At 32.9% G+C, this 10427-nt stretch overlaps 2 protein-coding genes across 2 annotated transcripts in view; one reads left to right on the top strand and one right to left on the bottom strand.

The window, feature by feature from the left end:
* Window positions 1–3733: 3733 nt before the first annotated feature.
* On the top strand, window positions 3734–5007 carry Ct83 (cancer/testis antigen 83). Its single transcript, XM_042665826.1, has 2 exons — window positions 3734–3808; window positions 4720–5007. The coding sequence occupies exons 1-2, from the start codon at window positions 3734–3736 to the stop codon at window positions 5005–5007; spliced, it is 363 nt and encodes a 120-aa protein (XP_042521760.1).
* Window positions 5008–5015: 8 nt separating this feature from the next.
* The window catches only part of Slc6a14 (solute carrier family 6 member 14), a 32871-nt gene continuing 27459 nt past the window's right edge, over window positions 5016–10427 (bottom strand). The window contains exons 13-14 of the mRNA XM_042665829.1: window positions 8616–8783; window positions 5016–7539 (exon numbers count right to left, since the gene is read on the bottom strand). Of these exons, the coding sequence (XP_042521763.1) occupies window positions 7393–7539; window positions 8616–8783 (315 nt within the window). The 3' untranslated portion in view covers window positions 5016–7392. The remainder of the gene's footprint in view (window positions 7540–8615; window positions 8784–10427) is intronic.

Below are 10427 nucleotides of genomic sequence, written 5' to 3'. Positions count from 1 at the left end.
GATGGAAGGAAAGAAAAGAGGAGCGAAGAAGAGAGAAAGAAAGAAAAACAGAGAAAGAAGGAAAGAATACTGACAGAAAAAATGTTTATAGGTCTCAAAAATAATAAATTGCTTAGAATATTATTTAATAAGAGATAAACCACTTGTACAACTGAAAATGTCAAAACGTTCCTGAAAGATGAAACAAATAAATGGAAAGGCATTGGGGTGGATGATTTAACAGTTAGCATGTCAGTAATATCCAAAGTGATCGTTAGAGTTTATGTGATCCTATGAAAGTTCGAGGGAAGTTCTTGTCCAAATAGTAAAGTCCGTTTTCAATTAATTACTGATTGTTTTATAATGTCTAGAGGCTAGATAGCCAAAAACTATTTTGAGAATAACAACAAAGTCAGAGAACTTACATTTCCTTATTTCAAAACTTCAAAGTTTACTTCAAATCTATGGTCATCAAATAATGTAGTACTAACATAAAGAAAGGCCAATAGAGTGGAAACAGAAAGAACAGAATGAACCCTTACATATATGCTTCAATCAAATCTCAAGGAGATTGCCAATCAATAAGAGAGTCTTTTTAGGAATAGTGCTGGAAAAACTAGGTATCTGTGTGGAATTAGACCCTTACCTCACACTGTGTATGAAAATTAGCTCAACATGTTTCCACCTAACATAATTACAAAAGTATAACACTCTTAGAAGAAAAGCTATAGGAAAATATTTATGACCTTGAATTTGCCAATGATTTCTAGGATATAACACTAAAAGAAAGTCAGTCTTCATTAATAATTTAAAACAGTATATTAAATGACCATATCCAGAGGGAAAAGAGAACCTATATTCATGAAGAAAGTATCTTCAAATTATGTATCTGAGAGTGATTGATATCTTTAATATGTAAACAAACCCTACAACTCACTAACAAATGTCTCCAATGGCTTTAGTATTTGTACTTCCATGTTCACAGCTGATTACTTACAATAGCTAATATGCACATAACTTGTGTCAATAGATGAATGAGTGGATAAGCAAAATATGACATGAAGATATACACATTATTCATCCTTAAAAACACGGGAAATTCTGGCAAATGCTGCAACATGGAGCTATGGATTAACCTTGAACATATCATGCTTAATTGTATTAGCCTTCTGAATAGGACAAATATATTTTAAAGTTGTACTTATATGAGGTACCAATTGTAGTGAAACTGATAAAATAAAATTAAGGTTGAGAGAGAGACATAAGTTCTATTATTATAAAGATTACTGTGCTTTCCTCAACTGTAGTAAAATGAGAAAATTTAGATATCAAGCCAGCCCCTAATATAGCAGTAAAATTATCATCCCCTAGGTATTAAACATTGAAATCTGTCAAGATTTTATTCTAATTTCTCTTCTGTTTGTATATCCTACACTAATGTGAAAGAACTTAGCTACAGTTTGGGATAGCATTCACAGGCAGAGAACTAATAAATTTATATGTTCAATTATCTCCCTATGATCAATTATTTCATGTTTGAAAGTCAATATGTTCGAGACCAAATTCATAATTAGCCAATTGAATGAACTATAAAGCCAGAGCTCCACTCTCTTTTGCATCCTATCCCTTATCATAAGATTTTGTGCCACTATGTTCATTGGCTCTCATTTACCTCCACAGTTTTACATTCATCTCTTGTGTGCATTTGACTAACATTTGTCTCTCAGAATACAGTACTCATTCCCTGTGGACTTTATTTTTGCACATAATCATATTCTCAGAATATAGTACAATGCCCAGTGTGTAAGTACTGGTTATTTGTTGGATGTGTAAAACATTGAATTCATTATTAGGCAATAGTATGATAAGAAAATATTAAAATCTGTTCCCCTATATGACCCAGCAATCCCACTTCTGGGCATTTACCCAAAGGATCACAAACATGGCCATACTAAAGCTAGCAGCACAACTATGTTTATTGCAGCATTATTTACCGTAGCTAAGATATGGAACCAACCCAAATGCCCCTCAGTAGATGAGTGGATCAAGGAAGTAGTAAATATATACAATGGAATTCTATGCTTCCATTAGAAAGAATAACACCACCCAATTTGTTAGGAAATGGAAAGACTTGGAAAAAATCTTATTAAGTGAAGTTGCCCAGTCCCAAGGAAATTTAGGTCTCATGGTTTCCCTTATTTGCAGTAATTAATATCCATATAGGATAATCTTATCCGATGAATTGAAAAGCTCATCCGATGAGCTGAAAAGCTCAAAAACCATGTACAAATGACCATATAACTTGATGCTAAGTGAAATGAATCCCAAGCTTTGGACACAAGAGGTCTGTCTTTATTGTTAGTTTTAAATGTACCATGTGATTTTATTTTTGTTGTTGTTGTTTCCTTTGTATGTTCTTTCCTCTATGGCATATCCCCTGTGGTCACTGTACTCGATTTTGATACCCTGCATCTTGTATATACATATGTCTATTCTGGGGAGAGGAAGAGGAATAACAAAATGCTGAAATAAGGACACAGGATGACCCATTGCAATGAAGATACCTACTGGACAGTGTATTGGAAATGAACTTTACAACTTCAGGTGGCAAGTGGGGAGGGAATAGTAGTATGGGAGGTGGGGGAGGGAAGGGATAGTGGGACAACAATAAGGAAGGGAAAGGGTAAGAGTGATCAACAAGTAATGTACTCATTGCTTTACTCAAGTAACTGTAACCCCTCTGTACAATATCTTAACAATAAAATAAAAAATTTTAAATAAAATAAAATCTAACTGTTCCTATACATATGAATGTGAGAGTTGTTCCTCAGAGACAGTGGTTATAGTTTGAAATTCGCTTTGAGTTACTTGAACATTTCTAACTTGTCCAGTGCAACGATTCCCATATTTCTTCCCTGGCTTTAATGCTAGTCCAAACACACTTCAGTTTCTTAGTTGGAAAATATTTAATATTTAATGCTCACAAGGCAGATGATGGAGTGGGAATGGATGAGAGATTGAGACAGTTTTATCTTAGGGTTCAAATTCTATGCCTTTAACCTCTGATTTTCATACTAGTTTGAGTTTAACTCCTGAATGTGTTTCTACATCACAAAAAATATGGATATTATTAAAAATATCAATTGTACAAGTTTGTGATAAGGATAATGAGGAAAGTTTGCAATATTACTTTTTAGAATGTGAAATTTCACAAATGTACATGATTAATCCTCAAATAGCAGTGGAACTGTGGTGGAAGTACTCTTTCTAGCAATATTTTATATTTTGTGGCTAACTACGTTGTATATTCTGTTTCTATTTTATATGTATCAAACATCGTTAAAGAGAAAGTGAGGAATAAGTTTGTAATCATGTATTTACAAGTCAATCCATTTAGAGTCTGTAATTCTAACATTTTAGCCTCTTAAAAATTCCAAATCTTATTCTCTATCCTAACGACCTAACATCACTACCAAGCTGGTGGTTACCAAGTGCTACTAGGCTTCTTGCAAGCCAGGTTTTACATCATCTGATTGTGACATAGAATCCTCAGATGCATCACCAATTATGACGTCTCACACCCTCTCCTGAAGCCGTGGCTACGGCACATATCTCAGCTATACTAGGTGGTGAGAGACCGGTAGCGCACGCACTGGCCCTGGGCTCCCCAAGACAGGGCAAGTAATCGCCCCTGCTTTCCAAGTGCCAGCAGGGGTGCCTCTATCTCAAGAAGAGAAGAGGCCTAACACGAAACATGAGCATCTTTTTTCTCCTAATGACCTGCGTTGTGTTTACCCTGATGTATATCTTCTGGAAAAAGCGGTTCCAGGTAAAGGATATGAGAGGGGGAATGCGTGTGTTTGAAATATGTGGGTTGGGGAGTAAGGCAGAAAGTAAGGTAGAAAGACAGTAAAATAAGAACTGGTCTCCTGTAATGGTGTGTGCATGCATGTGATGGAAATTAGAAGAAACTAGACGAATATGTAGATTGGGAAGTAAGACAATAAAAGGAAAATAGAATTAATTTTTCAGGGATATACATGGGTATTTCCTGTGTGTGCACACAAAGATAAACACACACACATGTTCATATATCCATTATTGGAATTAGATAAAGAAATGAAGCTAGATGTGTAAATAGATGGGGGTGGGGTTGGAAAAGAATAAATAGTAAAACAAGAATTAAAGGGAGATAACCTCATTCTTCTCACTCTAAAAAGAGCCAATCTGTATTTCCCCCTTTTCCACAAACCCTGGGTTTTGACCAGTGATTGGATAGTTGTGGTCAGTTGTAAAATAATCCTGAGTTATCAAGAGAAATTGTAAACTTTTCATACACCTGGAGGAAAAAGGATTGATTCACCACATCTCATGTTAAGAAGCTTTTCTTCTCTCACTTTTACTTCTCCAAGTTCCCGTTGGCTTCTACCCTTTTGTCACCATCATTGTGGAGACTTTCCAGACATCCAAAATACCTCATGTCTAAATGTGCATATCCCAATATTTAAATTTGCAAAAGGGTCAAAGATAGGGCCCATGTGTTGACTACTTCTCAAGAAATGTAAGAAAAATATAGCATTTGGTCTTATTAGGGTACTTTCATATTTTTTTTCCTTAATCTGGGCAAAACATACTTTCAAATCAATGTTATTTCACCTGTTTCCAAGCTCTAGCTTTTAAATGAGATAGCTCATTTTTTGGTAAACTCAATAAATTAGATGTGTATAATTTCCTCTACAGGGAAACACTGGTGAAATGGCAACTGATTTGGAATTCCCCAAATCACCTACATCATCACCTGAAAGCAGTACTGATACTCTGTCAGTCAACAGCCTCTCCCGGGATATCTTCAACAGTTTCCCACACTCAGTGGCTATACAGAAGCGTATACTGACAAACCTCAGGATGGTGGAATACAAACTAAATGAACTGGAACATTTCCTAAATGTCAAGGGTACAAATGGTACATTGACTCATCGGAAATGTTCAAAGATTTCCAATTGTAAGGAGAATAAAAACAATCATTAAATGCACTCTTGATTTTACATGCCTATGTATTTATTCCAAATGAATTATTTAAAATGGAGAGGATGTAAAGTTAGATATCGTTTTAAATATTTATGGGCTTGTTTATTTTAATGAATTGATTACAAATACTTGGTAATATATATTTTAATGGTGAAGGAAAACAGTTTAAAAGGAAGCGTTTTCCTTTTTCTTGCAAGCTGCAGTAAAAGTGATTATAATTTCTTTGAAATTTGATAAAACAGATTTCTTGAATTGTGTACAGTATAAAATACAGTCATTTTCAAGTTTGTATTAAGTTAGGTAAAGTTATCTGAAACTTCACAGAATATTGTTCCTTGCTATTGCTGAACCTGTGTAATGGGAATAGAGCTTACTAGACACCCTACAATATATCACACACTCTAACATATGCTGTTCACAATTTGAAGATAGTGACAATCCTTAACTATTCTTTGTGGTAAGCATTGGATATTATTTCCTCTTTTTATCCCACTTTACTCAATCAGCTATTCTTTCATTAAACACATACCCAAATCTTGGAATTGTAAGAGTCACACTAAGGAAAAACATGTTTTTTTTTAAATTTGGAGAAAATCTGACACTTAAAATAGCACCAAAATACAGTAATAGAATGAGTCTAACGTGTTTGAGTAAAATTAAAGTACTTGTGTGCCTGAACTGGGGCTTGAACTCAGGGCCTCACACTCTCACTTGACTTTTTAGCTCAGGACTGGCATTCTACCACTTGAGCCACATCTCCACTTGGATTAAAATTAAGAAAAAATTTCTACGCTGTACTCAGTCATAGAGGTCAATCAATAGTTTATAAAATCCAGTATGTCTATGGAATTATTCTCTTGAAGTTCACTAATAGCACTTGAAAACACTAAAACTATTAAATGAATTCCTAATATCTGTATATACATAACATCTGAGGTTGATCAAGAATACTTATCATTCTTGACACCTTTGCCCCTCAAAATAAATTACAAGCATAAATTAAAGAAATACCTTAATTCCTTGCTCTAATATTCATTTACAAATAAGAGAAAATGGAATTGAAAGTGTTGCTGAAAAAATATTCTTGCTATTGTCATTGTTGTCACCTCTATTACCAAGTACCAAAAGCTAAAGATAGTTTATGTGATTGATTCTTACACTTTTTGAATCACAGATTCTTTTGCTATTTTGATGAAAACAATGGACTCTCCCTAAAAAAATAATAAAAGGATATTCACCTGCACACAGGAAATATCACATATAATTATTCCAGAAGCCTTGCTGAAGAGCCTGAAGAGTTGCTGAAATGTTCCTTATATATTTAGGTAATGTTTACTATCCCAAGCTGTGCTCTTTAAACCAATTTTCTATGACACATAATCAAGAAAATAAAACATAAAATCTTCATTCTTGACAAGTTTGACAATCTTACTTTCTATTAGTATGCAAATCACTGTCATTCATATGCAATAACTTATTCACATGAGACAAAATCATTCTCCTTGATCTCTTAGGCATATATCACTATCATAAAATGCTAGATTTGATTAAAGTCATTTTATAATTAACATTTGAATCTACATCCTATGTGCAATTAAACCTTGTACTCGGAGAATACTCCTGAGAACTATTCATAATTTTCGTGAAACACAATAGAAATTATGAGCTATACTTTACTCCCAAATACAACCAAAGGATGAAAGGTAGTATGCAAAAAAAAGTATTCAAGCTTTGGTATTACATTTTCTAGGTTTAGCCCTTAGTAATCATAGGATTTACTTTTCTGTCTTATTTCACTGTTTGTAAATTAAAAACATAGTGAGCAAGTTCACATAAAAAGATGAGTCCTGATAAATTCACAAAGGTTTAAATATTTTTGCATTAAAACCTTAGACTACAGTTTTCATACAGTATATTTCCACATATATTTCTAATTAAGTGAGGTCTTTAGTTTGAAACATTTTCTTTTTTACTGACTGATTTCCATCCCCATCTATGAAAAGGTAAGTTTGTATATTAAGAAAGCAGAAGCAAGTACTATCCTTACGTTTACAAAAATAGAAAATAATAGAACTTCTGTCAAATTGGTACAAATTAAAGCTTTCAATGTATTACAAAAACATGGTGGTACTATTTACAAAATGTCATTGTAAAACAGTCTAGTAGGTATGTATTACACAGATAGGTAATCTTAAAACAAATATAAGCATATTGCTAAGCATTAATAGATTCACATTTTATATTACAGTCTTGTGTGAGAAAAATACACATCACTCTATTGTGAACATAGCACATATTTTTCTACGCAATTAACATACAAATAAATAAAAATTTCCCTCCTCTAAAAAATCACATTATGCAACAATCATGTTTTAAAATGAGATCTCATTCTGGTTTTCTACTGCCACTAATAGTTGGTATTTCATGGTCAGTCTCTTTCTCAGGCTGTGCCATGTCTTTATATCTCTCTCCACGATGTTTTTCCAGGTATGGACCCCAGTTAGAAGCTGGTCTGCAGCAGCTTACAATACGCTGAAATTTAATAAAATTTTGAATGTAATTACTATCATCTGTATACAAGTATTAAACTGAACTACTTTATGTTAAATAAGTTCATTGTTACCAACAATGAAATAACAAGTCATAGAAAAGTAAAAAGTAAATCTTTATAATATACAATTTGTTAAGAAATTATAATCAAATAAGTTATTGTTAAGACTTATGTATATGTAAATGATGTCAGGTAGAATGTGAGCCTTTAGAATAACTGTGTCATTACAGATATATTTGCTGAATTCTTTTTTATTTTCATAAACCTTTGATTATATGTTTTCTGTAGTTGTTCATCCTGGGGTTTGAACTCAGAGCCTTGGCCTGGTAGGCAAGCACTTGCCTACTTGAGAAATGACTCTACCCTACATTTACTGAATTATCATGCATTATCCATCCTGGCCTTAGATTGTGGATGAGGTGAACATCTAAGCTACTGTATACTATAATGTTCCAACAACAAGGAAAAGAAAGCTCCAAAGTCAACCCACTGATTGGATGACCTTGAGAATGTAAATCTAAGATGCCTGAGTTCACCTTGTCATTGTTCTAGTAAAAAAAGTAGTAACTCTATTTCCTAGACCTCTATGAAAGCATGTTTCAAGTTCTCCACAGGGTAGAAGAAGTTTTAGTATGCTTAAACAGAATAAGCATACATATAATTCTTGTATTGTAACTGGATAGAACCTTAACAATTGAGACTAGAAAAGGCTAAATAAGTAATTAAATAATTTGCTTTGTGAGATAATCTTCCAGTATAACTCTGGACAAGTACAGAGATCATAAATGTTAAAGTTGAGCTCTATAATAGAGTCTGAGCATTCAGCAACAAAAATTAGACTCCCACCAGGAGGCTATAGTCTAATACAGGGAAACACACAAATATATAGAGAATATGATTCTATGGACCAGAAACATGATTGTTTCAGAGACAGAAGTGGAACAAATGATTCATTTGATATCATAAAAGTCTTATATTACTGGCATGTAACTAAATTTTTCTTCCTTTTTCTCTTCATTTATACTTTACATAAAGTATAAAAACCCAATGTGCTTACTTGAAGGATGTTTCCTTTAGCCTGAACTAGTTTGACAATAGCCACAATTGGAATCCAAATAATGCAGAAAATAATCATGCACCAGCCTAGAGCAACTCCCCAATCAGGGTAAGGAATTTGAGCATATTCAGGTCTATGAAATTTCACCAGTGACCATATAAAAATTGCCTGTAAAAGTACAATATGGAAAGATAAAATTAAAGATTAGACTTTATGGTAAAAATGATTAGTGTTTTGATTCCATTCCTTACTTATCAAAAATAATGAAAATAAAACTATAATTAAGGAACTAATACTCCAGTGTATAAAATGAACCAAAATTCTTCCATAATTAATACTTCCATATATTTATCAATGATATGAATACTTGTTCAGCAAATATTGCAATAAAATGTTTTATTATCTGTGATACTCAAAGTAAAATAAATAAATTTATTACTGAAAATTTTTAAAGTTTAAATTTATTTTAATTTTAATTGAAATATATCATGAAACATACCATGTTATGTTTTTATACATATATAGGTTAAACATTTATTTTCTCCAGCATCATTTTATAGTGAAGAGTTTCAAAATCCTTTCTTCTTTTTCAAATGTACAGACATTATTTTATCTATTATATCTAACATAATTTATTGTCTAGTAACACATCAAACTTATTACTTGAACCTTACAATAACTAAGTACCCATTTATCAGTATGTCTTTGATCCCCAACACATATCCACATACTTCTAGCATTTGATAACTACCATTATACTCTCAATTTTTACAACATCAACTTATTTAGATTGCTCATCTGAGTAAAATCATATGGTGCTTGTCTATCTGCACCAGAGTTGCTTCATTTAACCTGATCTCTAGTTCTCTCTATGTAGTCAAAAATGACAAAATATCATTATTCTTTAGGCCTAAGTAATATCCACGGTATGTATCACATTTTCTTTATCCATTCATCAGTTGATGGACATTTAGATTATTTCCATTTCTCAACTATTCTGAATAGTGCTACAATGACCATGGCAGTGTAGATGTTTCTTGAACATACCAATTTCCTTTTGTTTGGATATGTTCCCAAAAATGGGATTGTTGTTAAGGATGTGGAGATAGGAAATCTTTACACATTTAGTCAAATTGTACATCAGTGTAAGTATTATGGAAAAGTGTGGAAGTGACTCACAACTTAAAAATAAAACTACCATATCATCCAGAAGTGCCAGTGCTAAGTATATACACAAAGAAAATCAAGTTATAGTTTGTCCTATCAGCTAGCCTGCATATATATTAATTCTATCACTGTGTAAAAGTACATTCTAGGCATACTTCTCTCCTTGATAAGCAATTGTTTCTGTTATTCTCCACTACACAGACTACCCTTTTATGCCTATCAAAACACATGTGAATTTAAATACACTCTACTGGAACATTTTTGCTAAAGTATATATCACTTGGAGACATTTACTGAAACAAAAAAGTTCAGCACAAATTCAGGGACTCTGGTAAAAATATGAACCCTAAAAGATAAAAATAATTCTTTTTTTAAACCAGTACAGTGCTTAACCTCAGGGCCTCAAGTGTTTGCTCAACTTGCCTGAACCTCTTTCTTGATCGTAACATGATCTACCACTTAAGCCACATTTCCACTTTCAGCTTTTTGATGGTTCATTGGAGATGAGTTCCACTTCTGTGTCTGTACTGATTTTGAACTGTGATCCTCAGATCTCACTTTCCTGAACAACTAAAAAATACAAGTGTGAGTGACTTGCGGATAGAGAATACAACTATTTTTTTTGTCAGTTGTGGGATTTGAATT

This window comes from Dipodomys spectabilis, unplaced genomic scaffold (genome assembly GCF_019054845.1).
Source record: "Dipodomys spectabilis isolate Male_0828 unplaced genomic scaffold, ASM1905484v1 ptg000353l, whole genome shotgun sequence".
In the NCBI taxonomy this organism is placed as follows: Eukaryota; Metazoa; Chordata; class Mammalia; order Rodentia; family Heteromyidae; genus Dipodomys; species Dipodomys spectabilis.
This window is presented reverse-complemented; position numbering and strand designations above follow the sequence as displayed.